This window comes from Pieris rapae, chromosome 4 (assembly GCF_905147795.1).
Source record: "Pieris rapae chromosome 4, ilPieRapa1.1, whole genome shotgun sequence".
NCBI lineage: Eukaryota > Metazoa > Arthropoda > Insecta > Lepidoptera > Pieridae > Pieris > Pieris rapae.
Genome location: NC_059512.1, coordinates 11125184 through 11150004, shown reverse-complemented (window position 1 = coordinate 11150004; position 24821 = coordinate 11125184). Strand labels below are relative to the sequence as shown.

Genomic DNA, 24821 nt, shown 5'->3' with positions numbered 1-24821 from the left:
CAGGCTGAACTGCTTGCCATACAAGGGGCATGCGACTGGGCCATCACACACTCACAAAAAGACGCCAACAAAAACACATACACTTACACAATTAATTCAGACTCCATGGCTGCCCTTCAGACAATTGCCCAACCCAACGCTACACACAAAATAGTCACGCATATACACAAAGCCATCAGCGCCAACACAAACACACAAATCCATTTCAAATGGGTTAAAGGACACCACAACATCATTGGCAACGAGGAGGCTGACTTGGCAGCCAAATCGGCTGCAAACTCACACCTCAAATACACATTCAATGATTGCCCCATGTCTTACATTAAGACAAGGGCCAAATTAGAAACAATAGCAACATGGGAGAAGAGATTTAACAATGAACCAACTGCCAATTACACAAAAAACATTTTACAAGACATACACAACATTAAAAGATTCACTCAACAATTCCCCATCACCTTTCAAACCACTCAATTACTCACTGGACATTCCTTCGCCAAAGATCATCTAAAACGGTTCCACATTATTGACAACGACACATGCCCTTGCGACTCCAACACCACTCAGACACTTCAACACCTCATCGAGGAATGTCCACGCTTTGCACACATCAGACACGAACACACACAGAAAAATAGAAAATGTAGAAATCCCTACTCCCTATCCGACAATAAACCGCAAACAATACAGTCATTATTAAAGTTAGTGACTAAAATTATTAATTCCCTAAAAGACTTCAACAACCCACCCTCCACTGCCTGCTCGTCATCCACCCCACCTGATATCCACTAAAATGTCACTATTTGTTATTATTCTAATTTTATAACTCCATACTTGTTTGTTTTTCCTCTATTTTATAAGCAACTTTTGTGTACACATATCAATAACTGTCTTAATGTCTTAATGTAAATATATACGCCACATAAACATACCTTGTTAGATTTAAGCACTTTTGTATTCATCAATATATGTACCATCATCCCATCATCGTCACTCATACAACTATGTTCCCATCAACTTAACATAAGATATTTTGTAAACCTACTTTTATACTTTTTTTTTCTTTTTCTTTTATTACTTTTGTTTTCTCGATGTTTAAATAGTTTCTTCTTTTTGTTTTATATATAAGTAGTTTGTAAGACGCGGACTCTACGCAGGTGGCTGAGGGAAAGAACATGTATCAAATAGCAAAACTGACCCTCAGCCACCTCACTCATGTCCACAAACAACATTGTTTTACTTTCAATAAAAACCTTTACTGAAAAAAAATTACTTAAGCTTAGCTTCCTCGGCCCCGGGGCGGAAGTCGCCGGGGAGGTAGGCCTACTAGCCAATAAAAAAAATAAAAAAAAAAAAAAAAAACCTAACCTAACCGAAAGAAGCGCCAAACAAGCACTAGCACAAGTCCAGAGGTGGGGGCAGCGCAACAAACTTAAATTCGCGCCAAACAAAACAAAGGCAATGGTGATAACAAATCGAACAAAGTATGACATTCCGAGACTTACCATGGCCGGCGTAGACATCGGGTCTTCAAAAAGCATGAAAATTTTGGGACTCACCATGGACAACAAGCTGACCTTCAGCGAGCATACAGCAGCGGTGGCAAAGAAGGCAATAAACCTGTATAAGCAGATCGCAAAAGCCGCGAAGGTCAGCTGGGGTCTAAACCCCAACATCATGCGCACCATATACACAGCGGTAGTAGAACCCACAATTCTCTACGCAGCCAGCGCCTGGTCTTCTTCTACAAGAAAACTTTATATAAGAAAAAGGCTGGATACCGTCCAGCGAGGCTTTGCAGCGAAAATTTGTAAAGCACACAAAACTGCCTCGCTTAATTCAGTGAGAGTGCTCTCCGGGCTGCTGCCTCTCGACCTGAGAGTGGAAGAGGAGGCAGTACTCTTTAAGATAAAAAGAGGGCATTACAATCTGGAAGCGCTGAAAGACGCGGAGATAGAGGGCAAAACACCCTACCAAAACACCCCTCACCCTTCAAAAGTCCCAAAAATTTGCTACCGAATCTTAGCAGAAGAAGAAGACGCAACAAACGGGAATGAAATCAAAATATACACGGACGGTAGCAAAACCAACGAAGGTGTGGGTGCAGCGGTGACATTCTGGAGGAACAACCGCGATATTTTAAAGTGTAAATTAACCCTGGCCGGCTTTTGCAGTGTTTACCAGGCTGAATTGCTAGCCTTAAATAAAGCAGTGCACTTGGCGGTGCGGCGAAAAGAGGTTGGCTTCAACATATATAGCGACTCAAGATCAGCGCTCGACGCCGTATCAAGCAGTCGCTCTCTCAATCCCCTCGTCACTGAAATCCGCGAAGTGCTCGGAGACCACCCCGGAAAGAAAATCAAACTTTTCTGGGTTAAAGCCCACGCGGGCAGGGAGGGAAATGAGAGAGCTGACGAGCTGGCGAAGGAAGCTACAAAAAGCCACAAAAACAAGCCGACCTACGATCGCTGCCCGCTGTCGTACGTAAAACGCCTCATAAGGGCGGAAACACTGCAAAAGTGGGCAACTAGATATAAAAATGAACCCACGGGTAAAATAACAAAAATGTTCCTTCCGGATGCCATCGCTGCATACAAGATCATTCGAAACTTACAGTTCAGCGGCCCGCTGACGCAAGTGCTCACGGGACACGGAGGGTTTTCCGCCTACTTGCACAGGTTCAAGCTGAAGGAGAGCGCAGTGTGTTTGTGGACATGCGGTAGAAGATGTCCCGCATATTCTTTTCGACTGCCCTGTCCACCTCTATAAAAGATTTAAACTGGAAAAAATGATTGATGTGGGAAAACTCGCAATGTCGAACATAGCTTTAGAATTAGAAAATAGAGATAAAAGAGACATTTTAGTTAAATATTTTATAGAAATAGGAACTATAGTTATCAATAGAAACCGTTAAAATTTAGTCGTGAATGTAATAGAACTAATAACTTGTTATAATTTATTCTTAAATAGTATTAATTGTATATTTCTGAAAATAAAAATAAACGACAAATTATCAGATTTTCCACGGCCCGGAGTTGCCAAACGTCCGGGGGTAGGCTACTAGGTGAAAAAAAAAAAAAAAAAAAAAAAAAAAAAAACTAACCTAACCTAACCTAACCAGCCCTCGAGTACGTGAGAAACTGGTAAAAAAAAAATTTGTGTGTGTCAGCTCCGACGCACGACTGGAGTTTACTCCTTAAGTACGATTGTCTAAACATACGCAAAAAGAGTTTATCCAACTGAAAATAAGATTAATACCATATGAAAGGGTAAATTAACAAATTCATTAAAATAATATACATATATAAATATATATTTATTCATTTTATATACATTTATTATAACTAATCGGCGAAATATTTTACATTAAACTTTTCACAATAGTCAATTTCAGATGTGCACAAATATTTCATTAGGAATGTTGATATATTATGTAATTATTATTATCTGTGCGCACCAAAAAAGTTACGAGGTCATTCATCAGTAGATTTTACCTGTCATATTTTTCTCATACCGGGCGCCTTATATATGAAAATCGATTCTTAAGGAGTAAACTCCAAAAGTCATGTTCGACTCCACTCAATACCTTGTATTTGCAATAATATATGCTTGTAACTTAGAGGAAGAGACAGAAATAGTGTTTCGGGACACTTTCGAGCGTTACTTTTATTCGAGACTGTGCTTCTTGGGTTTTCTGTATATCATTGCCATTCGTAGCTAGGTCTCGCCTACAGTTGAGGCTGAACGACTCAGCTGGCTGACTGAAAAAAAAGACAAATGCGGAGAGGCTGGGCGGCGAGGCGATAATATGATACGAGACGATAGACGTGAGAGCGAGTGTGGATGGAGCGTACGGGTATGCGCTCTAGAGAGTATGGATGGGATATATTAGTTTTAATATTACCTCAACCTAATCTGTGCTTATAACCTAGAGTATATTATATAACTATAGGATATATTATAGGCTTATAATCAAATCATTCTTGGATTGTTTACTGTTTAGTTCCGTAAATATTTTAAATATGGCTCGGAATATTATAAAATTAGGAGCCTTAGAAGCTCAGAAAACAGTGTTTCTTTTATGTGACATACAAGAAGTGTTCAGACCACACATTAAATATTTTAGCGAAGTTGTAAAAGTGGCCAACAAAATGGTACCTAATTATACTTATAATTATTACGTAACTAAATTTAATAATTTATTCCCTAACATAACTTTATGGTTCATCTACTTCTCAATTTACATATAAAAGCATGACATATGCATATAATGTCTATTTATTGCTTCTAAATTAATAAAAAAAATATAAAGTAATATTTTATTATAAACTTACTTTAACTTACATTACCTATCTTGTCATAATATTTTATGCAGGTAGAGGCAGCAAAACACCTCCAAATACCTGTATATGTGTCCGAACAGTATCCTAAAGGGTTAGGCCACACCACTAAAGATATTAACATAGAAGAAGCTGCAATGGTCTATGAGAAAACTAAATTTTCAATGCTTACTCCAGAACTAGAAGGAAGGTTGAAAAAAGATGTTCCAAGTTTGAGTTCCATTGTATTATTTGGAATTGAGGTAAGTTAAGCTTAAGATAAATAATACTACAAGTAATACTATAGAATTAAAATCTGGTTGAGAATATAAAGAAAAAAACCCTTTTTGGTTTATTTAATACAAACACAGTACATTAGATTAGTAACATTTATTTATTGTCAATAAATAATTATATATGAGAATAATTGGGGACAAGGGTTTTATTGGTCTCTATTCCTCAATAGGTTTTTTTTATAACTCTTTATCTTGCAATCAGTCAGCTAGACTATGAGCAGATGTGTTGATAGCTATTCCTCAATAGGCAATTATAAAATATTAATATGTACTTATATGTATTTTAGTGCCATGTATGTATTGAACAGACTGTGATTGACCTTATCAATATGGATCTGTCTGTTCATGTATTAGCTGATGGAGTTTCTTCAAGGTCACTTATGGACCGAGAATTGGGATTACAGGTATTATTGTTAGGAATTCAGCTGATAAACATTGTCATTCAAAAGTCATTAGCTATTTTAGTCTCCTTTTAATACTTAAATCACCAAGGATCTACAAGAATAGACAAAGGAAACACCAAATTCTTTACACTTTTTTACACAAAACATTTCACTGTATGTGTAACATTTTACCCAACATTTTCCCTAAATTATTATGTAGGTGAAAATGTCCTATAGTGTAAATAGTTAATTGGGGTACAAAATGAGAATAAATTGAAATTCGAGATGCAATCTTGCTTCGATAAATTGAACGTTGATAAAATCTTACATAGATTTCACCTTTAGGAAATATATGACACTGATTAATTCTTCTGTTTCAGCGTCTCCAGTCTATTGGCTGTTTTGTTGCTACATCCGAAAATGTCCTATTTAAATTAATGAAAGACAAAAATCATCCTGCCTTTAAACAGATTTCCAAACTCAATTCTCAACCCACATCTGATGAATTTGGACTCACCAAGTCCAGCTTATGATTGAAAGAAAAATTTATTATGGCTAGAGTTAAGAAGCATATTTAGATTTGCTTCAAACAATTAAATTTTTTTGCGGAATATGACTATAAATATGTAATGTATATTTATAATATATAAAGAAATAATTACCTAATATAGAAATTAGTGGTAATTTATTGCTTTTGGAAAAGGCTCACTTGCTGCTGGACGGTTAATAATATTATGTTAACCTCATTACTTTTAACGCCTTTCAATGCAATGATTGCCTATGAAGACTAGAGACAATTGACTATGAAGCTTTTGCAGAACGAAATTACTCTGTAGGTAGTGTCCGAGATGCCATGTACATTTACACACAAGGCCAGATGAATAAAAGGCCACCTTACTAAATACGTGACGTTTTTTCAACATTGTTGTTGTAAACTTTGAAAGAGTTGCAGCTCCTTACCAACATTGTGTAAAAAAAAACTTGGCGATTAAAAAGAATGGCGGAGAGTTTATTGCCAGTTCTTCTCTTCCGTTCTACGCCCTTGATTTGAGAACTGGCAGTAAAGGTAAAATTATATTCCTTTAATATTTAATTTTTTTTTTGATGTTCATAAGTGTAGGTACATTACGTTATCTATATGAATAAATAAATTTTGACTTTGAAAAGCGACATTATTAAGATCGGCTAGCGTACGCCTCGTCCTTTACTCTTCAACGCTACACTGCACGACATCTTCAAATTGTAATTTAATATACACAATAATATGTGAACTGTCCACTTGAACATTAACACTAGGTTAATAGAATATTTTTTTATAAATTGGTCAAAGGTAAATGGCAACCATCACAAAGAAAGCAATCTTCAATCCATGTGACGTCACTTGTGACTTGTAACTTTAATACAAACTTTACTACACATGTGATAGTAAAAAATTTTCATTGATATAGATTAATCAAGAAATGATTAACGAAACTTCTTAAAGCATAAATACCTTTAGAATGTTACAAAAATCTCTTCGAAAGTGAATTGCACTAGGGTATATAATGTTATTTTAAAATAGTCTTGTGTAAAATATATATTTTCTAGTTTTAAGCTTACAGTGGAGTAAATTAAGGAAAAGTTCAGTTATATTTTGCTAAAAATTTTAACTATGCATATAAATTTTTCAAACTTCAACTCATATAGATTGTATTCATAAAAAATATTCTTAACATTCAATAATAATATACTGTAATAATATTTTTACATTATCATTATTTACATATTTGCTCCTTAATATAAAAACGATGAACAATTAACAAGGCGCTTCACTCATACTTGAGGTAGGGTTTGGTGTCAGTGAGCGGAGCAGAATGGTGCCAAGCATCAGGTGGCCAGCTGTAGACCCGAGGAGTACCTTCCACTAGTCCCCATCCCATGAGCTGAGACCGTGAACCACGTTCACGCTTTGGCGATGCACTTGAGATATTCACTGACACACCTTTAATAATATGGTCTTGCCCACAAAGAGATTGAGCAACCTCTGGATCTAAAAATGTGACAAAGCTGAAAGCACGAAATGGCTTTGGAACAAATACATCGGTAACCTGACCAAACGCACCAAAATATTCTCGAAGATCATCTGCTGTGAGACTCTCTGTGCACCGCCCCACAAACACTTTTCTATGAGCTGCTGATCCACCTTCTTTACTATTAGGAATACGAACATCACACCAACGCCCATCTATCATATGTCGTCTTCCAAGGGCTCTCATTTGAGCTTCATAGTCAGCAAACTTAATAAAACCGAATCCTTTTGACAAGCCCGTTTTTGTATCACGCTTTACTTGCACCATTAACAGTTCACCAAAAGCTGTAAAATAGTCTCGTACGGCTTCTTCGCTCGTCTTCCACGGTAGGCCCAGAACAATAAGGTCCGAGCACCGCGGTCGCAAAGCTGCCGTCGCCGACTCGATGCGCGGGAAAGCGCAAAAGTAACGGTGTGCTGCCCATCCTTCCGCCGGCGGTAAGACATGCTCATCTGCCAGCCGTAGTCCACGTAGCCTCCCACCAGCACGGTACTTGAGCCCACTCGCACCAGCAAACTGCGCCGCTATGGTACTAAGCAACAGGGAACCATCCTCCTCCGTCGGCAGTTCGATGGGCTCATCTTGTTCGCCCTCGCTAACTACCACGTACTCTATAGACATCGCGTTTAGCAAACGACACAAATAGCCCAATACCGCATTTCGATTGCTTTACATCACACGCACCACGTCAATGGTTCTTTTTTCTTTAGAATGCAGAGTAAAACCAAAAATCGGGATTTTTATAGGATTCCAAGTTGAATATACTTAATTTATATTTTATAACTACAGAGCGAGTTCTATATGAAATTGTTGTGACATAAGACTTCATCATTAATATTTTGACAGGAGTCGGAAGGAATGTGGAATCTGTCCACAGACCAAAACCAAGGGTTATGATATATTATCATCCTACTGTAGTAGACTAGTATCATTGCCTAAAAAAACAAATATCGCGTTTTATTCAACTAACATAGTGACTGATACTGTTGTGTTCTTTCTCATTACAGAAATGACATTTGAGAAGTCTTAAATTCCTGTCTTAGTTTTTGCGTGGCATATCTGTCTAATTTGACCCATAGGTAGTTGTTGCCGTCTTTATATGTTAACTGAGACAAACTATGTCTTATACTGTTATGGACATAAGTTGAGACTCCACCACCTCTAAAATTCGATCTATAATTGAAATAATGAGTGTAGTTTGGTAGACTTATCTCTTGGGCTTGAGTTTCATTAGTGATCCATGTTTCTGTTTAGAAATTGTTTTCATCAAATTTGCCTTTCTCTCGGAAACTCCTAGAATACATAGTATAAAACATAGTCGCTTTCTCTGTCCCTATCTCCCTTTGTATGCTTAAACTACACAACGGATTTTAATGCGGTTTTTTTTCATAGATAGAGTGATTCAAGAGGAAGGTTTATATTATGTATAATAACATCCATTAAATAGTGGAGAAGTACTGTTATTTTTTAAGTTACTAATGTGATGTAAATAATTACATTGCAAACGCAGGCTGAACCCTACGAGTTTTATCAAAATAATGTACTAAGTATTGTACACATTGAAAAGGTCTACAGAAAAGTCCGTGATGGTATATGTCTATCTTTTAACACAGTAACTTTTTTTTGTCATTTACTTTTTACGACAAATAATGGCTAATTTTCGAAGCGACTTTAACCAATACAGCATTAATTCTTAACCAGTTAAATACCTTGAATACATTGTTCATTTAATATAGATCAATACAGTCCATAACAGCTTATTTAGCAGCGATCGAACGCGTATATTATCGGAGATTTCCAGCGACGGAAATAACAATAGGTACATGAAAAAAACTTGCTTTTCATCAGCATTGCACCCGTGCAAAGTTGGGGCGGGTCACTAGTTAAGGTATAAAAACGATAAGCGTGACTTGTGCGGCTGTAGCTGATTAATTATGGTTTTGCAAAACTTCATAGGTATTCGTGTCTGTGTTGAGATGTTTGATTGTGTTTATTACTTCGAGTTTTTTTGAAGACATTTTGGTAATAGTAAGTATTCCTGATCTGTATTTAATAGTGATGTCAGTATCTCCCGCGGCCTGACGTCGCCCTAGTTCATCTTTTAAATTGTGCAGATATTTTTGCTGAGCTGGAGTTAAGTCTGAATAAATTTTATTGGCTTTTGGAAATTGAGACTTGTTACGTAATAAGAATTTTGCTGTAGTATTTGAAACAAACTTTGGTTCTACGGTTTTTGCCTGCCTTTGCCTTATTAATTTCTCGTTTCCTCTCAAAGTGACGAAAACTACTTCAAGCCTTAAATCTCGTAGTAAGCCTGCCTGATAGCTAAAATGGACAAGATTTATAAAGCTTACAAGATTATCTCCTTTAGTTCTAGTTCTTAGGACCTGGACAGTAACGAGATACTTTATTTGATGGTTCATATGTCAAATGCACCATCCATCATTTTTGATACTTAAGCTTACAACCACTACGTAAAAGTCAGGATTGTAAAGTTTCTGTCATACACGTTATGCTCGACTTACACGAGGCTAGTTTTTCAAGCTAGGATAGCAAGCTAGTACCTACTGCCCTGGCTTGGAACATGCTTTGTTAATAACATAAAATTTCTAGTGTTAAGTCGTCTCTTCATGGGCCAAGATGAAATCAAACGCGCATTTGCATGACTGTTATTTATTTATGAACACCCGTCTAACGCGCAACGGGGCCCGGAGACAGCGCGACTCGTCAATTGCTCACGTCGGCAGCTGTCCCCACGGCCCACACTAGCAACTAGATAATAAGGCGCATGTCGACAGTTTTTGAGTCAGTGAAATGCGGTTTCCTCGCGCTGTTTTCCCTCACCAAACGAGCAGGTTGTACATTGCGCGCCGATAGAAACAAGTCTATCGGTAATCGATATACAGATACATGTGTAACCGCTATTGTTTCTGTTGTGTATATGTCGCAGCCAAGTACTTAATTTGTCGTTCGATTAACAGCCAATATTTTTAAGTAAAAGGAGCCGTTTAACTAGCAGCCGGAAAGATATTCACCTGTAGCGTTTGTAACAACATGTAATAAACTAAGCTAATGCTTAGGCCATTCGTTAAAGTCATTATTTGACAGAAATAAAAAATATGAAACATATGACATAATAAATATTTATTTTAAAATTACTTATGTCAAATTCACATTATTATTGTCACTATACTCTTCCGTTGTACTCGTTGTTTTCATGAATCTTTGGAAAATACCATCAAAGCTGTTTGCCGACGCCATATTGACAGTTTGAAGAGCTTCGTTTCGAGTTTAAGAATGGCAGAAAGTGGAATTAAATTTAAATTAACAGTCAACAGGCTAGGCGAAATGTCATCGAAATGTTATCGATCCAAGTCATTTGCCTAGCTGTTTGATCAACTGGCTGACCATCTTTCAGGCCGCTAGTTAAACGACGCCGTTTAATTAAAAACGGCTAGGCTGTTAATTGAACGGCTAATTAATCTAGTTGGCTGAGAGTTATACATATTACGTATAGCGGTAAGTACGAATAATAAATGAGTAGTGCCTACAATTTATTAAATAAATATCCCACAAACCAATTGTCGAAATATTGCGTACTTTTGCATTTTTGACGTCGACGAATAAAAGATATAGCATTTTTAAGTATTACAAATAATGAATAAGCATTTTACTGCACCATGTTAATAACGGTTAACAATCACTAAATGCTTTAAATAACGCTGACTTCTGACATCATCCATTGCATGTGATTGGGGAAACTCAGGTGTTGAAGAAAGCGGGGAGATGTCATCGCAAGTATTTAGCGGCCCAGTCTACTCGTGTTGGATTGCTTCCCAATGCCGCAGCTTCTAAACAGAGTAAGGAACCTCGGAGATACAATACTTTTTCTATTATTAATTAACTAGTTAACGGGTATATGTACCTTTTAGCGACTGTAGCGGTAGGCTGCGGAACAAAGAGGTATCGACTCGAGCTCCAGTGACATACCGTGTGGCTCCAAAATAGGCACATGCTGCTCGTTCCGTTTCCATGGTAGCTCCAGCTTCATTACCTTCCGCATCACGTCCGCCACTTTTCACCAATTTTCCTCTACCAAAATAACTTAAATATTAAACATTAGTAAATATTAAACCTTTTGTACGGCGTCAGCTACAGTAAATTTGAATTATCCGGACATAAACGCTGCTAATGGGTATTCAAAACATAAAATTGTCGCACAACTGACCCTAAAACATGCGCAAATTGATCATAGTATGTTGTCGCTACATATGCTCGTGTATTTGGAGCCGTTTCGCGGGATGCTTCCATCTCGAGTATCGCCGACGGGGCTCTTTTATCGTCTTCATAGTGATTGTTCCTGCAAGTTATTCAACTAGATAAATTGCGTACTTAATAAAGTTCTTACACGCTCCAATAGCAAATAATAAAGATATACAAAAACCTTCTAGGTTGTGTAGCCGGCGGTCCCAGTACTAAGCCAGTGCCTACAGCAAAATATGGATATCTGCAAATAAATTAACTTTAAAACATAATAAAAATTCCAAATACTTTCATCATAATCAGATAGGTACGTTGGAGTATTAAGGCTATCGAAATATAGATATTTTGCGTAAACAAAACGTGCCGTTTCTTAATGTTTGTCTTTAATTAAAGTTTGTTGGACACGTTAGGTTGACCTATTAAACGAACGCAGCTATTGTGTCGGCACAAATAGATAGGTCTCGTATGATTTTCTGTGTTTGTAATACCTATTCCTCAAATGTGTTTATAATATTAAGTACCTATGCCTCACAGTAAATAAATAAAAAATAAATATTTATAGACTAAAGTTTTAACCTGAGTGCCTGAGTGGCGGTTGGGCGTTCACCGGGTGGGAATCGCAGAAGTGCAGCGAGCAGCGCTAATGCTGCAGCGGAGGCACGTGGCACGGCGCGTGCTAGCGGAATGCCCGTACTCGCCGGCAACCGTATGCGCAGCGATGCTGCCAGGGCATGACCTTCGGGCCAGTTTGGTGTTCCCAGTACTGCGCACATTTTATGTAGTTGGTCTATTTCCGAATTCCCAGGCAACAACGGGCGGCTCGTATATAACTCGGCTATAATACACCCCAGCGCCCAAAGATCTATAGGCGCGCCATAGTGGGGGTCGCGGAGCAGCACCTCCGGTGCCCGGTACCAGCGGGTAGACACATATTCGGTGTAAGGGGGACGAGAACGAGTCTCTCTTGCCAGTCCGAGATCGGCTATTTTGACCAGGTCGGGACCGGCGCAAAGTAAATTCTCGGGCTTAAGGTCGCGGTGAAAGAAACCATGGCGATGCATGTGGGCAAGACCCTGTAATACTTGGAATGTGATGTTGCGCAGCGCCGGTTCTGGCAACGGTCGCTCGGAATCTCGAATGAGCTGGTACAAATTACCACGCATATACTCGAATACGAAGTACAGGGTATCATTCTCCCTGATGACCTCGCGCAGTTTCACAATATTCGCATGGTTCAGTTTCTTTAAAGATTTCACCTCGCGAAGATTCATAGCTTCGTCCCAAGAGTAATACTTTCGTTTCATGCGTTTGATAGCCACCTTTTCTCCAGTATCTCTGCGTTGCGCAAGAACAACTGACCCGTACGTACCGTCGCCGAGCTGCTGCAGCACAAGATACCGGTTCATTGCACACTATTATATCTACTGGATGTTCACAATTACTGATAAGGAAGGTATTGTACATTGCGTGTTGGATAATACATTACAATGTGGCGACTACCACATGTGATAATAAAACTGGACTACTGTATTAGCCACCACGATTTTTACTACATAATAAATTAAGTGTAAACTTTATTTATACAGTTTATTTTGTCTGTTTTTTAATGACGTAAGTAAATTTAAAGTAAATTTAAACGTTACACACTATTTATTTCAATTTGTTTACAGTAAAAGTAACGTTTCTATGGTTACCGATTGTGTACACCTTAGGCTAAGAACACTGACCGCTCTGAAATATTTAAGATATATGATACCAACATAAAAATATATAAGCCAAGAATTATTTATTTATTTATTTCAAACAAAATTTATTTATTGAATATATTATTTATTAATTAATTATATTCAATAAATTAAAAACCTGAACCAACATCTTGTCTGTCTATCCAGATTGTCTATCCATCTTGTCTGTCCAATGTCCATTAAAGGACCTTTATAATGCTCATGCCCATGCGTTGTAATTAATCTAACCGTATTAGGTCTGTCACGGAATAACCAAGTTCCCAAAATTGAAATTCGCTTCAATTTGATATATAAATAAATGTACGTTATAGGACGTAAAAATTTATCGAAATCATACCTGGCTGCGAAGAAGTGCGGCCATTGGATCAAGGACACCCGTGATGTTTTTTTAAATCTTTATGTAAATTGCCGTCATGTAGACGATATTTTATTTAAAAAATAAGTGAACGAAATGCTTTCCCAGAAATCAATTAAAAATAATTTCACTACTTATAAATACTAGCGGCTAAATTTTAATAGGCATCTTGATAAATATGCAGTCTCCTAATTATAAATATACATGAATTTTTTTTAGCAAATAACCGATGAGCGAAGTAATTCTGCAGCCGGATCTTAGACCATTACAGGCTTCACGATGCTTGATGACTTGGATGTAATCTACTCGTTCCAGGATCTTTGTAAGTGAGAATGCTTTCTCCATTGAAGTCTTTGAGTTGCATTGGACTTTGTATTTTAGGAATTGGCTGAACAAGGGCTACTTTAAATGTTAGTAATTCTTATTTCTCAAATCTTGGGGAAAGTTGTAACCTGTGTAATAAACCAGTTTACATAAATATTTCTTTCCTTTCGTTTGGCTCGAGAATCGTTATTGTCTATATTCTATTTTCTAGTTTCTACTTGATCTGTGGCGGCCAGCTATAGCTTAAAATATCTTATTTACATTATTTATAAAGTATAAACAATATAAATTATTATATGAAAGGACTTGATTGTTTAATTTGATTTTAGTTGATTAGTTAATTGACTTTCCTAGTGAAATCTCATTCAAAATAGGATCACGAAAAATATAATACCTTAGATGGAATTAACAAATCTATTAGGGCTTATGGGTCTAACCTACAAAAATATTGTGATTTAAAATTTACATTAAATTAAGAGTGAAAATGTGTATATTAACAAGAGCTTTGATTCACGGGAAAAGATACACTCGTATATGCAAATTTAGTACACAGGGTTACCGGCGACAGGTAGGTCTAACATTTTTGGTTACTGATTATAATATAGTTCGTTTTTGTTCAGATTGGAATGTGTCGAGTTCAGTTGAGAAGATAAATAGTGTTTCTATAGAAAGTACAGGAAACACTAAATTTTTTCTATTATATGTAGTCAAAATTAAATTCTGTGTAAGAATTTACATTTGTAATCTTAAATATTCAGCTTTGTATAATGCTGTCTGCTATAATGTTTGATTATGTTATAATTAATGATGTCTGGCTCTAAAGAAAAATTTTTATTGGGACACCAAATACTTGAAATGAATAAATCTTGATCTTTATTTAAATTATACAAAATATTGAATGGATAATGACTCCAATAAATGAACCACAATTATCCTATGCCACAACTTATATAAACTAGAGGTTTCATTAGACAGTAGTTTAATAGCTGAAACTTTTCTAGAAGTATACTACAGATGATAACCCCCTTAAGCCGGATAATACCATTATTGGTGCAGAAGAAGGTGGCAGATGGCCTAGAAGAATAGTATCAGGTCTACAACCAACTGGAGCCTTGCATGTTGGTAATTACTTTGCTGCAGTGCGCCGCTGTGTACAGTTGCAAGAGCAGGGAGATGATGTGATGCTGTTTATTGCAGATTTGCATGCTTTGACCACAAAACAGGTAATTTTTTTTTATTATAACATAATGTAAAAAAAATATTTGCAGTTTCTAGTTTCATAATGTGTTAAATGATTACCTACACCCTATTACTCATTTATTTATTTACGTATAGCCCATACATGGCCAAACTCCAACTAAAACATACTAAAATATATGAATATAAAATATTAATTATAAAATAACCTAAATCTCAAAAACTACAATTAAGTTATTAACAAAATTTCGATTTCGTTTTTAATTATGCTTAAACCAAACCTGACCACAGCCAAGCAAACAAACAAATCCCTATGAAGCTCTAATGAATTTTACCCTAATACTAATCTAATAATATCCCCATTATACCTTTTATAAGAGAACCATATGACGCAGGAATATAGCACCCTTGTGTCAGTGTCCGACAGACCAACTGAATTTCGCAAGACAAACCCTAATCACAGGACAATTCCAATCTCCTAAATAGGAGATTAGGGTTCAGCATCATCCGTTATCGTCTGAATATGCTTCGCAAATAAAAGATCGGGAATAAACAAAACACCCAAATCGCGGACTCTGTCTATGGGCCTAATAACTTTAGATCCTATGCTAGTCACAGAGTATTTTTTTTGGAGAGGCACTAAAGCTCATCACTTCACATTTGTCATGGTTGAAGTGGAGTTGATTTAATTCACTCCAAAGCAGCAGTTCATCCAGTTGCATAAACACAGACAGTCATTGTCAGTCTTAATTTTGATATCAAAATTATTAGAGTGCGTTTTTGGTTAACGATTAGCAGTTGCTGGATTTAGTTGTGGGTGATCTGCCAAAAATACTGATTTAAAGTGGCTAGCAAATGCCTGTGTCACAACCATAATATTCAACATCATTATAAAAAATTGCAGTCTTTGGCTTTTTAAGAGTATTAATATATTTTGGCAAAATTGCATAGTTTAATAATTAACTAAATTTAATGAGATGGTATGTAAATAGTTAATGGTAGCTTTGCAAATGTCATTCTTAATGATTGACCTAAGACATATATTTTAACTCTTACATCTCTCTGCCTATTCACATATATTAAATAAAATATGAAGTCTTCATTTATAAATTTGTAAAAGAAATATAGTTAGAAAAGGATAATAAAACACAAGTTATATGTTTTCTATTTGTTTTAATAATTACACATCAATGACAAAATATTACATAGGAATTCCTAAACAAAATAAATACCATAAATGATTTTTTTTTAAATAATGGATGTAAATCTCCGCGAATATATATACTGACAGACTCATAAACTGCATCAAACTTCAGGATTACTTTAAAATGATGTTTTGAATAAATATGCAAACTTTTTAATCTTAAAAAAAGCAATATTTAAAATAGAACTGCAATAAAACAAATGAATATAGCTGGGATAAGAAAATTTACTTGTAGTATCAGGTTTGCGTGTTTAATTGATTCTTATTGATTTTTTTTCTTTTGACAATTGAATTATTGTTACCAACAGAACTGTTAGGTTAGCTTTTTAACTCATCCAGAGTTTCTGAACCATAATATGGATACTTCAAGCAAATGGTCCAAAGTTGTCTGTAGCTCACAGACAACCTCGCTTAAGATTTGCGCGTGATCACCTAAATTGGAGAGGTGAGCAATGGGCCTCCGTATTGTTCAAAGACGAGTGTAGGACATGTTTATATGGTGCAGATGGTCGCAGAAGAGTCTATCGTCGACGTGGGGAGCCATATGCTCAAAGTTGCATTGAGGAGCATGTTCCGGGCGAACAGAATTTGTGTTCATAGACATGGTTCGTCAAAACGGTAGTAGAACAGAGATCTTAGAAGACGGTGCCTTACATAGGATTTATTGGCGAAAATTCACTTTAATGCTGGATAATGGCCGGCCGCACATTGCGAAGAGGTTGGGCTACGGGTCATGAATTGGCCGACACGCAGCTCCAAACTTAATCGCATTGAGCATCTTTTAGCACTTTCAGAAGAATGGGACAATATTCCGCAAGATGTTTTTATAACCCTAATCAAATCTATGCGGTTTAGAATTCATAATAATTCATATTACGTGTAGGTAATAAACTTGGCGATTAAAAAGAGTGGCGGAGAGTTTATTGCCAGTTCTTCTCTTTCGTTCTACGCCCTTGATTTGAGAACTGGCAGTAAATGTTAAATTAAATTCATTTAATATTTCTTTTTTTTTGACGTTCATAAGTGTAAATAAAATTAAATTTATATAGTAATTCTTACTTTATTCAAAACAAATAACATAATACATAAAAATATATCTAATAACTAACCTTAAAATTTAATTATTAAAAAATATTATTAAAAGGAGTCCCTTTAGGCAAGGTTCCGATAGCAGTGTTAGTGTAAATTATATATAATTATATATGAATAAATAAATTTTGATTTGAAATACACCTTATTAAAAAATAAAAAAACCTTTCCATAAAGCTTGTGTCTTTTGTTAAAACCAATTTTTAATTAAAACAATTTTTTTTAAATTTCTGTTTTTCTTCAAAAAAGTTTTAAGGTCCTTTCTGGCTGGTTTAAAGTTAACGAACCAATCTAGACGTTTCAATTTAAATCTGTGTAAAAAGTTTGCATACATACTTGTAGAATATTTATTTCAAAGTAGTTTTTTACTTTGATGCAGTTTATGAGTGTGACAGTGCATTAAAAGGGCAGATAATATTGCATAGAAAGTTGCCACTGGACCAAGGGATTCAGAATCGTGACTTGCAAGCAAACTATGGCTCCAAAAGCATTCCAAAGTAGAAAATGAAAGTTTGTCCAAAGGTGAGGCCGGCCGCGATGCAAGACAACACGCTGCAGTTGACCGCTTACCTGCTGGCCAGCGGCTTAGACCCGGCGCGCACCGTTCTGTTCGCGCAGTCGGCCGTGCCGCGACACGCCGAGCTGTGCTGGGTGCTGACTTGCCTGACGACACAGGCTCGCCTCGCACATCTGCCACAGTACCGCGAACGCACCGCCGGCGGCGGCGACCTCGGCGCCGGGCTGCTGCTGTACCCGGTGCTACAGGCAGCCGACGTGCTGCTTTACCGCGCGACGCACGTCCCCGTCGGCGCCGATCAGCTGCAGCACCTGCAGTTGGCCGCGCTGCTCGCGCGCACGTTTCGACACCGCTATGGCCCCGCCTTTCCGACGCCGCGCCCGTTGCTGCCGACCGACGGCAGCGACCGCGTGCGCAGCCTACGCGACCCCTCCAAGAAGATGTCCAAGTCCGACCCGGACCCCAAGTCGCGCATCGCGCTCGCCGACTCGGACGACGCCATCCGCGCCAAGATCAGAAAGGCCGTGACCGACTTTACGCCTCAGGTGAGAGCTCCGATCGCCCGTCGGCCTTTCAAATCGGCCGCCACGCGCTGACCGGTGTCGTGTCGCACAGGTGACGTTCGACCCGGCGACGAGGCCGGGCGTGTCCAACCTGGTACTGCTGCACTGCCTGGCCGAGGACAAGACGCACGAAGAGGTCACCGACGAGGCGGAGGGACTGACGACGGCGCAGTATAAGCGCGTAGTGGCAGAAGCGCTGGTTTCCGTGCTCGGCCCCATACGCGCGCGCGCCCAGGAGCTGCAGGCGCGGCCGCGGTTGCTGCGCGACGTGCTGCGCCACGGGGCGGCACGCGCTCGACGTCGGGCCGACGCCGTGTACGCCGACGTGGGCGCGCTCACGGGCTTGGCGCCGGTCGAGCTCGTGGAGGCCGACCAGAAGCTGAAAGTTGCGTAGAACGTGAGTTTTAGACGCGTCGCTGATAGTTATTATTTCGTGTTGAGTTACTACTTTGAAAGGGACGGAAAGGCCGAATGAACTATAGCTGTCAAATGTTTTGAAAGAAATTGACTTTTGACGTCTCCATACAACAGGGAGCGTACCTCAAAGCGGGTGATGGTGTTGGTGCTGCATGGCTAGATGGTCATGGGGTGCAGGCGGAGGTGCGGGGGGTCTTTCGCGCAGCAGCGTCACGAGGTCCCGCAGCAGGTCCACGGCGTGCACGACGGCCTCGGCCTGCTTCTCGGCGGCCAGCGCGGTGCGCATGGCGGCCTCGGCCAGCAACTCGTCGGTCGCCAACGGCGCGGAACCCTCCGAGCACATGTCCTCGTCGAGAGCCTTGCGCTCCTCGTCCGAAGCCGCCGCGCCACCCGACACCGCGTTCACTGCGTTACGTTAGATACAAAGAAATCATAATAAAATGTAATAAATGAAAAAAAAAAATTGTCAAATTGATCTACAGAATATAAGTACAGTGAATTGTTTGATGGCGCTTGGATTAATAGACTAATAAAGATTTATTCAACTTACTAATAACAAATATAATATTTAATGCAATAATAAATTTTATAAAGAAAAATAAAACATAATGGAATATGATATATGTATAACATTTATTTATTTTATTTATTTATTGTATAAATAATCTTAATAGTAGAAGTTTGTATGGTGGAAACATAAACTGGACACAGTTATTATGACATACACTTAATATGAATATACATATAGTATCAACTTGACTTATCAGTAAAAGCTAACCTATGGCAATAACATTTATCACTGCTACTCTAACTAATTGTAGGTACAAACATATTAGGATGCAATAAGTATTTAAAAAATTCATTAAAAATTTTTCAAAACACTGATACTAGCTGAAGCTGTCAGGCGTGACATTACTCAGTGTCTGTATATTCAGTGACACTCAGTTCTGCATTCATTGAAACGGAATGCTAAATTAGCCTCTCAGAAGCTTGGTGTGCTCAACAAGGCACAGTAAAAATTGCTTGAGACTTATTGACTAGTGTTTAGAATGAAACATTCTCAATTATATTTCTAGATTAGTTCTTTTACACTACTTTCATTTTAAATTTTTACATTAGAAATAAAGATGCTACAAAATGGATAGAACATTTTATTTAAATGATTTTTCTATTTATTATAAATATGGTATTAAGTATATCACAGTTATAAAATAAATAAATTCATATATATATTTTCTTTTATATAAAATATTTATGTATTATTACCAAAAATACAAACATAAAAAAAGTTGACCATTTCTCCTGCACATTTTAACTTTTAAGTTGTTTTTATGACTATATTAATATTTTATATGTGTAATATGCATTTTAAATAATTATTTCAGATACTTCAAATGACTAAAGCATATGTATGCCAAGTTGTTAATAATACTTATTAAGTTACTACAGTTACTTACAATCGTTTTTGCAACTGAGAATATTTTGTAAGCGCTCCTCTGCAGTCGAGAGGTCACCTAGTGCACCTCCGGCGGCACACTTCTTTCTTGCTTTATATTTAACGTCCGCCCAGTAGCGACACCACTTATCTGGTGATTTCCGAGCACCACCCGTATCTGCCGCTGCGGCGTTTAACCTCTCGGCGAGTAATCGCCAGAGTTTACTAGCGCTAAAGCGAGAATATATAGACTGTTTGCCTGCTGCAAAGTCACGGTGCTCTTCCATAAAAGTCAATAGCAAATCCAGTTGCTCTGCGCTTACTCTGCTCCTGGACAGCGCTGAGTTCATGATTTAAACATAACGTCACTTTTGTGTGCCTCTAGTAATTTAGTCTAATGACTGACTTGCATTACAGATACACAATAAACTATCATAACTCGTTGCATTGAGATTTGTAAATTGTAACAAATATTTTTTTTTTGGAGTTTATGGCCTGATATCTAAACCTTTAGGCCGATAAAATAATTTGTTTATTAAAAGCATTTATCACAGATGAAAAACGTATCAAGTTAACGTACAGACTACAGTAATTTTCCAGACCACTTTTTATTGGGCACTAACTGTACCTTTTGTTTTATGCCAACTAATGAGGTAACTTTGGAAGAATTATATTTTTTTATAGATAGTTTAAGATCCAAAGATTAAAAATTATAGCCGAGATTGCAGTTTAATACTTTAGTAAGAACATATAACTAAGTTTCTATATATATTATAATGCCAGTCTTGTTCTTGGGTAAGTAAAAATGATCACGAGACAATTTGACGATTTGAAACTTGAGAGATGACACTACGACAGCTGATACTTGATAGTTCATAGTACATATTTCATAGAGCTAACACAATAGTCAATACACATTTCACTTTATTTTCGTTTGAAGAGAAATATGTTTGTTAGGTAATAATTTATAATATCATACTATTATTATAATAAAATATATAATACAGTTCTGTCAGTTTGAAAACTGTACAGTTAGTGGCTGACAAAGTGAAGAAGAGATATTTAAAAATATTGAAAAAAGTTAAAAATTTGTGGGGTGACGTGCGATCAGAGATGTGCGGAACTAAATTTTGTAAATTGGTAGCATGAGTTAGGCGACGCTTTGACCTGTTACCGCAAAATAATTATCTATCGTATTTTACCGCCCACCACCGCCTGTTGATCTGTACACCGGGTATGGATCGCTGCAGGAATGATAGTTGACTAATTAATGATCTTAGACTGGGGAAAGTAGTAGCAAATAAAATTAAACCAAAATTTCATCAATTTTCTTCTTTGAAATGTGCATTTAAGTAGACAAAAATTAATAATTAAATAATTTGATACCACATAGAATATTGTTTGCTTCCTTAACCTTACATTCTAATATTCTTGGATTGTTGAAAAGCTGCCAAATTTGAAAAAGAATACTTTCTTTTAATATAAGTATATTATAGTGTAACTATATGATCTAACTAGGACTATGATAAACAGAATTTGCGATAATTGTAGAATTGTGGTGAATTTCTGAAAATATTGGAATATTATTTGTATGAGTCAAGGCTGTAAATTTTGCTTACATAGGAGTTCTTAGTTTTATAATTGTGGTGATTACCTAAATCGTCAGAGGTAGGTACGCTCCCAGAGTATAGCCTGACACAGGCACTTTCTTCGACTGTTACATAGCATCCAATCGTTTCACAGCAATTAACATTTCATTATATTGGTTGTACTCAAATGTTGTATGCCAGTGGTTAGTATAAATTAAACAAAAATCTTCTATTATTTAAACTTTAAAGCAAACTGATGACCCAGGAACCACACATTATTAATAATTATTTAAATAATAATTATTAACTAATACTTGTGTCTAAAATTTTGCCAAAAGAATATTGACTTTCTTTATTTTTTACATAGTTTATTGAGGATGATTTTATTATTTCAAATTAAAGTTAAAGACAATACACGGTTATAAAAAATTATAAAAATTTTAAGAGTATTTTCTCACTTTTATATATCTTAAATAAATATATGGTTATTTTTATATTAAATATTATATTTTAGTTAAATTGTTGTCATTTTAGTTAATTAGTTAAGTTAAAATAGAAGTAATCTCTTAAAAACTATTTTATAGTACACTGAAATAATTAGGATGTTTGATTTTATCAACTCTTTAGGAAACAGTTTTAAGTAATTAGTGGTTACAACAAAACCCATAAAGATCACATATGCCCTTTGTACAGTTTAAATGTTTAAAGTGCATCTCATATTGTGTTTTTTTAAATGTATCTCAAGGTATTTTTTTCAGGTAGGCATTGTGAAATTGTAATATGTCTGGAGTGGGAGCACGAATGGCAGCGTGGCGCGCTCACGCGTACGGCGGCGTCGGCGAGCTGCGACTCGAGAGCGCCCGCGTGCCTGCGCTCCGCAGCGCCGACGACCTCCTCGTGCGCGTCACCGCCGCCTCGCTCAACCCTATCGATCTCGCCATGCTAGGTGTGCCCATGTTTGAGCTATACTATTAACAAATTTAAAGTTAACCGAACGTACATCAACCCAAACGATGACTACAATGTGAGTGAGTATGGATATAGTATCGTTGGTAAAATCACCAGAATGGATCTTTATAATCTAATGTTAATAAAATGACCGTTCTAATGCCATGCCAGTCTAGTATTTCTGAATGACACAATTGACGTAGATACGTTTATTTGTTTTAAGTAACGTTAACAATTTTTTATAGATGGGTACGGATCGCGCATATTGAACACGCTTAGACGTCTGGAGGGCGCAGACGTCGAGTTCCCGTTGGTGCCGGGGCGCGATTTCAGCGGCGTCGTAGTGCGAGCGGGTCGCGGGGCGCGACTGCAGCCCGGGACGCGCGTGTGGGGTGTCCTGCCGCCGCATCGACCCGGCGCGCTCGCAGAATACGTCGCGGTGCCGTCGCGCTGGGCGGGGCCGGCGCCCGTCGCACTCGATCCGCTCGCCGCGGCCGGAGCTCTCTACGCCGGCCTCACGGCCGCGAGCGCTCTGCGGATAGCAGGTCTAGCGGGAGCATCCGCGCTAGGGGCGCGCGTGCTGCTTCTGGGGCTCGGAGGCGTCGGCGCGGCCGCGTTGCAGTTACTGGCGCGGGGCGGCGCAAGGGTGGTGGTAAGCTGCGCGACCGAGCAGGTCGCCGAGGCGCACACGCTCGGCGCCGTCGCGGCGCTAAACCGCGGCGAACCGGACTATGACGAAAGGGTGGCCGCCTCGGGCCCCTTCGACGCGGTGCTCGACTGCGGCGGCGTCGGTGGCTGGGCGGCCGCGGAGGCCGCTTCCCGCTGGGGTTTCTCGCGGTACGTGACGCTGACGACCCCGCTTCTGAGTGAATGTGACGCGCGCGGGCTGCTGGCGGGAAGCGTCACGGCGCTAGGAGCGCTGTCGGCGCAGACGTTCGGAGCGATGCGAGGCGCGCTGGCACGGAGCCGAGAAGGCCCCCGCCCGTCTCACGTACGCTGGGCGTTCTTCGTGCCGAACGCCTCCGATATAGAGATGCTGAGACGGCTCGCCGACCGCGGGCAGTTCCGGGTGTCAGTGCAGCGCGTATTCGGATGGCGAGAAGCGCCAGCTGCGTTCGCCGCGTTGGCCGAGGGACACGCCAGGGGCAAGCTGTTGCTGGACTTCAGCCGTTGATCGCTTCTTTTACTTGTGAAATACCTCCATTCGGATATTTTATAAGACTGCTTTAGATTTAGTGTTATTCGGTTTTAAAATACCTATCTATAAAATTGACTATTAATAAACTCGATTGAAAACTGCGATTTCATTACACCATAAGTTCCTCGTGAGCTTTCGGAGCTCGGATATGTTTAATTTCGAACTGCGAACTTAGGCCATGGTACTGGTGGTTTCATGCAAATTTTCACATGAGTGCACGTTAACGCGTAAAAATTGGGCGAACCGAATATGTGCGTTTTTTGTTTCTATATTTTATCTTTGGAAGGGACCGTTCAAGTATAGGTATCGCCACGAGTTATGAGCGCTCGCCGAAAGTGGTGGGGATGTCTGCGCATGTACAGTCGCGCAACAAATTTCTAATGGCCGCGCGGCCCTAGAATTGGCCTTGAACTATAAGCATTATCAAATAGGTGTATGAAGTGTAAATTAATCTTATTTTGCCATTGCAAGATATGTAGGTAGCTTTACAGTATAATAAAAAAACACTTTTAAGTAGGTAATTTATTTCAAATTCTAGATTTATTATATATTTCTAGATAGAATTTGATTGCGTGTTGACCTGCGTAACGTGTGTTTCTTATGTACTTAGCCTTATACGAGCTTAGAAGTTACAGCATAGGTACGTAAAGACGCGCCTTTTTGCATACGTGCAGCTCGTACCACCTTTGACTCCTATAAGTTTACAGTTCTGGCAGTAATGCCATCTCGAATTTTTAAAGTTACGTAGGCCAGATTAGAAAATTACGTAGATAGATAGTAAACATATTATAGGAATAGTTCGGAGATCTGTGTACTTTTTTTTATGAGTGAATGAAGAGGGTAGGCTACGTATAACTGAATAAAATGGCTTTTTTTATTATTTTCATTACTACTTTCTGGTAAATTAAAT

At 38.4% G+C, this 24821-nt stretch overlaps 6 protein-coding genes across 7 annotated transcripts; 3 read left to right on the top strand and 3 right to left on the bottom strand.

Annotated features, from left to right (window-relative positions):
- The first annotated feature begins 3936 nt into the window (after positions 1 to 3936).
- On the top strand, positions 3937 to 6051 carry LOC111002618 (isochorismatase domain-containing protein 1). Its single transcript, XM_022272817.2, has 4 exons — positions 3937 to 4154; positions 4376 to 4582; positions 4903 to 5019; positions 5379 to 6051. Exons 1-4 carry the CDS (start codon positions 4023 to 4025, stop codon positions 5529 to 5531), a joined length of 609 nt encoding a protein of 202 aa, XP_022128509.1. The 5' UTR covers positions 3937 to 4022; the 3' UTR covers positions 5532 to 6051.
- Positions 6052 to 6603: 552 nt separating this feature from the next.
- Positions 6604 to 7905, bottom strand: LOC111002519 (TAR DNA-binding protein 43). Its single transcript, XM_022272706.2, has 2 exons — positions 7100 to 7905; positions 6604 to 7021 (listed from the first exon to the last, which is right to left on the bottom strand). The coding sequence occupies exons 1-2, from the start codon at positions 7686 to 7688 to the stop codon at positions 6807 to 6809; spliced, it is 804 nt and encodes a 267-aa protein (XP_022128398.1). The 5' UTR covers positions 7689 to 7905; the 3' UTR covers positions 6604 to 6806.
- Positions 7906 to 10527: 2622 nt separating this feature from the next.
- LOC111003233 (serine/threonine-protein kinase MAK) lies at positions 10528 to 12908 on the bottom strand. Its single transcript, XM_022273639.2, has 5 exons — positions 11907 to 12908; positions 11512 to 11574; positions 11296 to 11427; positions 10993 to 11159; positions 10528 to 10918 (listed from the first exon to the last, which is right to left on the bottom strand). The coding sequence occupies exons 1-5, from the start codon at positions 12734 to 12736 to the stop codon at positions 10857 to 10859; spliced, it is 1254 nt and encodes a 417-aa protein (XP_022129331.1). The 5' UTR covers positions 12737 to 12908; the 3' UTR covers positions 10528 to 10856.
- A 1073-nt stretch (positions 12909 to 13981) lies between these two features.
- Positions 13982 to 18997, top strand: LOC111003243 (tryptophan--tRNA ligase, mitochondrial). 2 transcript variants are annotated; one of them, XM_022273658.2, is made up of 5 exons: positions 13982 to 14322; positions 14759 to 14977; positions 17767 to 18306; positions 18377 to 18721; positions 18856 to 18997. In XM_022273658.2, the coding sequence occupies exons 1-4, from the start codon at positions 14239 to 14241 to the stop codon at positions 18716 to 18718; spliced, it is 1185 nt and encodes a 394-aa protein (XP_022129350.1). In that variant the 5' UTR covers positions 13982 to 14238; the 3' UTR covers positions 18719 to 18721; positions 18856 to 18997. The 2 variants fall into 2 exon arrangements, with proteins under 2 accessions (XP_022129350.1, XP_022129343.1); XM_022273651.2 differs by having other exon boundaries at positions 13988 to 14322; positions 14756 to 14977.
- Positions 18571 to 20667, bottom strand: LOC111003269. Its single transcript, XM_022273691.2, has 3 exons — positions 20199 to 20667; positions 18865 to 19146; positions 18571 to 18703 (listed from the first exon to the last, which is right to left on the bottom strand). The coding sequence occupies exons 1-2, from the start codon at positions 20524 to 20526 to the stop codon at positions 18866 to 18868; spliced, it is 609 nt and encodes a 202-aa protein (XP_022129383.1). The 5' UTR covers positions 20527 to 20667; the 3' UTR covers positions 18571 to 18703; position 18865.
- Positions 20668 to 21039: 372 nt separating this feature from the next.
- Positions 21040 to 24012, top strand: LOC111003255 (reticulon-4-interacting protein 1, mitochondrial). Its single transcript, XM_022273680.2, has 3 exons — positions 21040 to 21133; positions 22524 to 22711; positions 22959 to 24012. The coding sequence occupies exons 2-3, from the start codon at positions 22546 to 22548 to the stop codon at positions 23885 to 23887; spliced, it is 1095 nt and encodes a 364-aa protein (XP_022129372.1). The 5' UTR covers positions 21040 to 21133; positions 22524 to 22545; the 3' UTR covers positions 23888 to 24012.
- Positions 24013 to 24821: the final 809 nt, after the last annotated feature.

What these genes read in the sequence shown, in the direction of transcription:
- LOC111002519 (XM_022272706.2), bottom strand. Translation starts at nt 7,688, where the DNA reads ATGTCTATAGAGTACGTGGTAGTTAGCGAGGGCGAACAAGATGAGCCC. An exon ending in TGATCTTCGAGAATATTTTG is followed by an intron (nt 7,022 to 7,099) that starts GTGCGTTTGGTC and finishes TTTTAGATCCAG; the next exon opens with AGGTTGCTCAATCTCTTTGT.
- LOC111003243 (XM_022273651.2), top strand. Translation starts at nt 14,239, where the DNA reads ATGTGTATATTAACAAGAGCTTTGATTCACGGGAAAAGATACACTCGT. An exon ending in CACAGGGTTACCGGCGACAG is followed by an intron (nt 14,323 to 14,755) that starts GTAGGTCTAACA and finishes AAACTTTTCTAG; the next exon opens with AAGTATACTACAGATGATAA. An exon ending in ATGCTTTGACCACAAAACAG is followed by an intron (nt 14,978 to 17,766) that starts GTAATTTTTTTT and finishes GTTTGTCCAAAG; the next exon opens with GTGAGGCCGGCCGCGATGCA.
- LOC111003269 (XM_022273691.2), bottom strand. Translation starts at nt 20,526, where the DNA reads ATGAACTCAGCGCTGTCCAGGAGCAGAGTAAGCGCAGAGCAACTGGAT. An exon ending in TCTCAGTTGCAAAAACGATT is followed by an intron (nt 19,147 to 20,198) that starts GTAAGTAACTGT and finishes AACGTAACGCAG; the next exon opens with TGAACGCGGTGTCGGGTGGC.
- LOC111003233 (XM_022273639.2), bottom strand. Translation starts at nt 12,736, where the DNA reads ATGAACCGGTATCTTGTGCTGCAGCAGCTCGGCGACGGTACGTACGGG. An exon ending in CAATTTGCGCATGTTTTAGG is followed by an intron (nt 11,160 to 11,295) that starts GTCAGTTGTGCG and finishes TTATTTTGGTAG; the next exon opens with AGGAAAATTGGTGAAAAGTG. An exon ending in ACCGCTACAGTCGCTAAAAG is followed by an intron (nt 10,919 to 10,992) that starts GTACATATACCC and finishes TACTCTGTTTAG; the next exon opens with AAGCTGCGGCATTGGGAAGC.
- LOC111003255 (XM_022273680.2), top strand. Translation starts at nt 22,546, where the DNA reads ATGTCTGGAGTGGGAGCACGAATGGCAGCGTGGCGCGCTCACGCGTAC. An exon ending in TATCGATCTCGCCATGCTAG is followed by an intron (nt 22,712 to 22,958) that starts GTGTGCCCATGT and finishes AATTTTTTATAG; the next exon opens with ATGGGTACGGATCGCGCATA.
- LOC111002618 (XM_022272817.2), top strand. Translation starts at nt 4,023, where the DNA reads ATGGCTCGGAATATTATAAAATTAGGAGCCTTAGAAGCTCAGAAAACA. An exon ending in TTGTATTATTTGGAATTGAG is followed by an intron (nt 4,583 to 4,902) that starts GTAAGTTAAGCT and finishes TATGTATTTTAG; the next exon opens with TGCCATGTATGTATTGAACA. An exon ending in ACCGAGAATTGGGATTACAG is followed by an intron (nt 5,020 to 5,378) that starts GTATTATTGTTA and finishes CTTCTGTTTCAG; the next exon opens with CGTCTCCAGTCTATTGGCTG.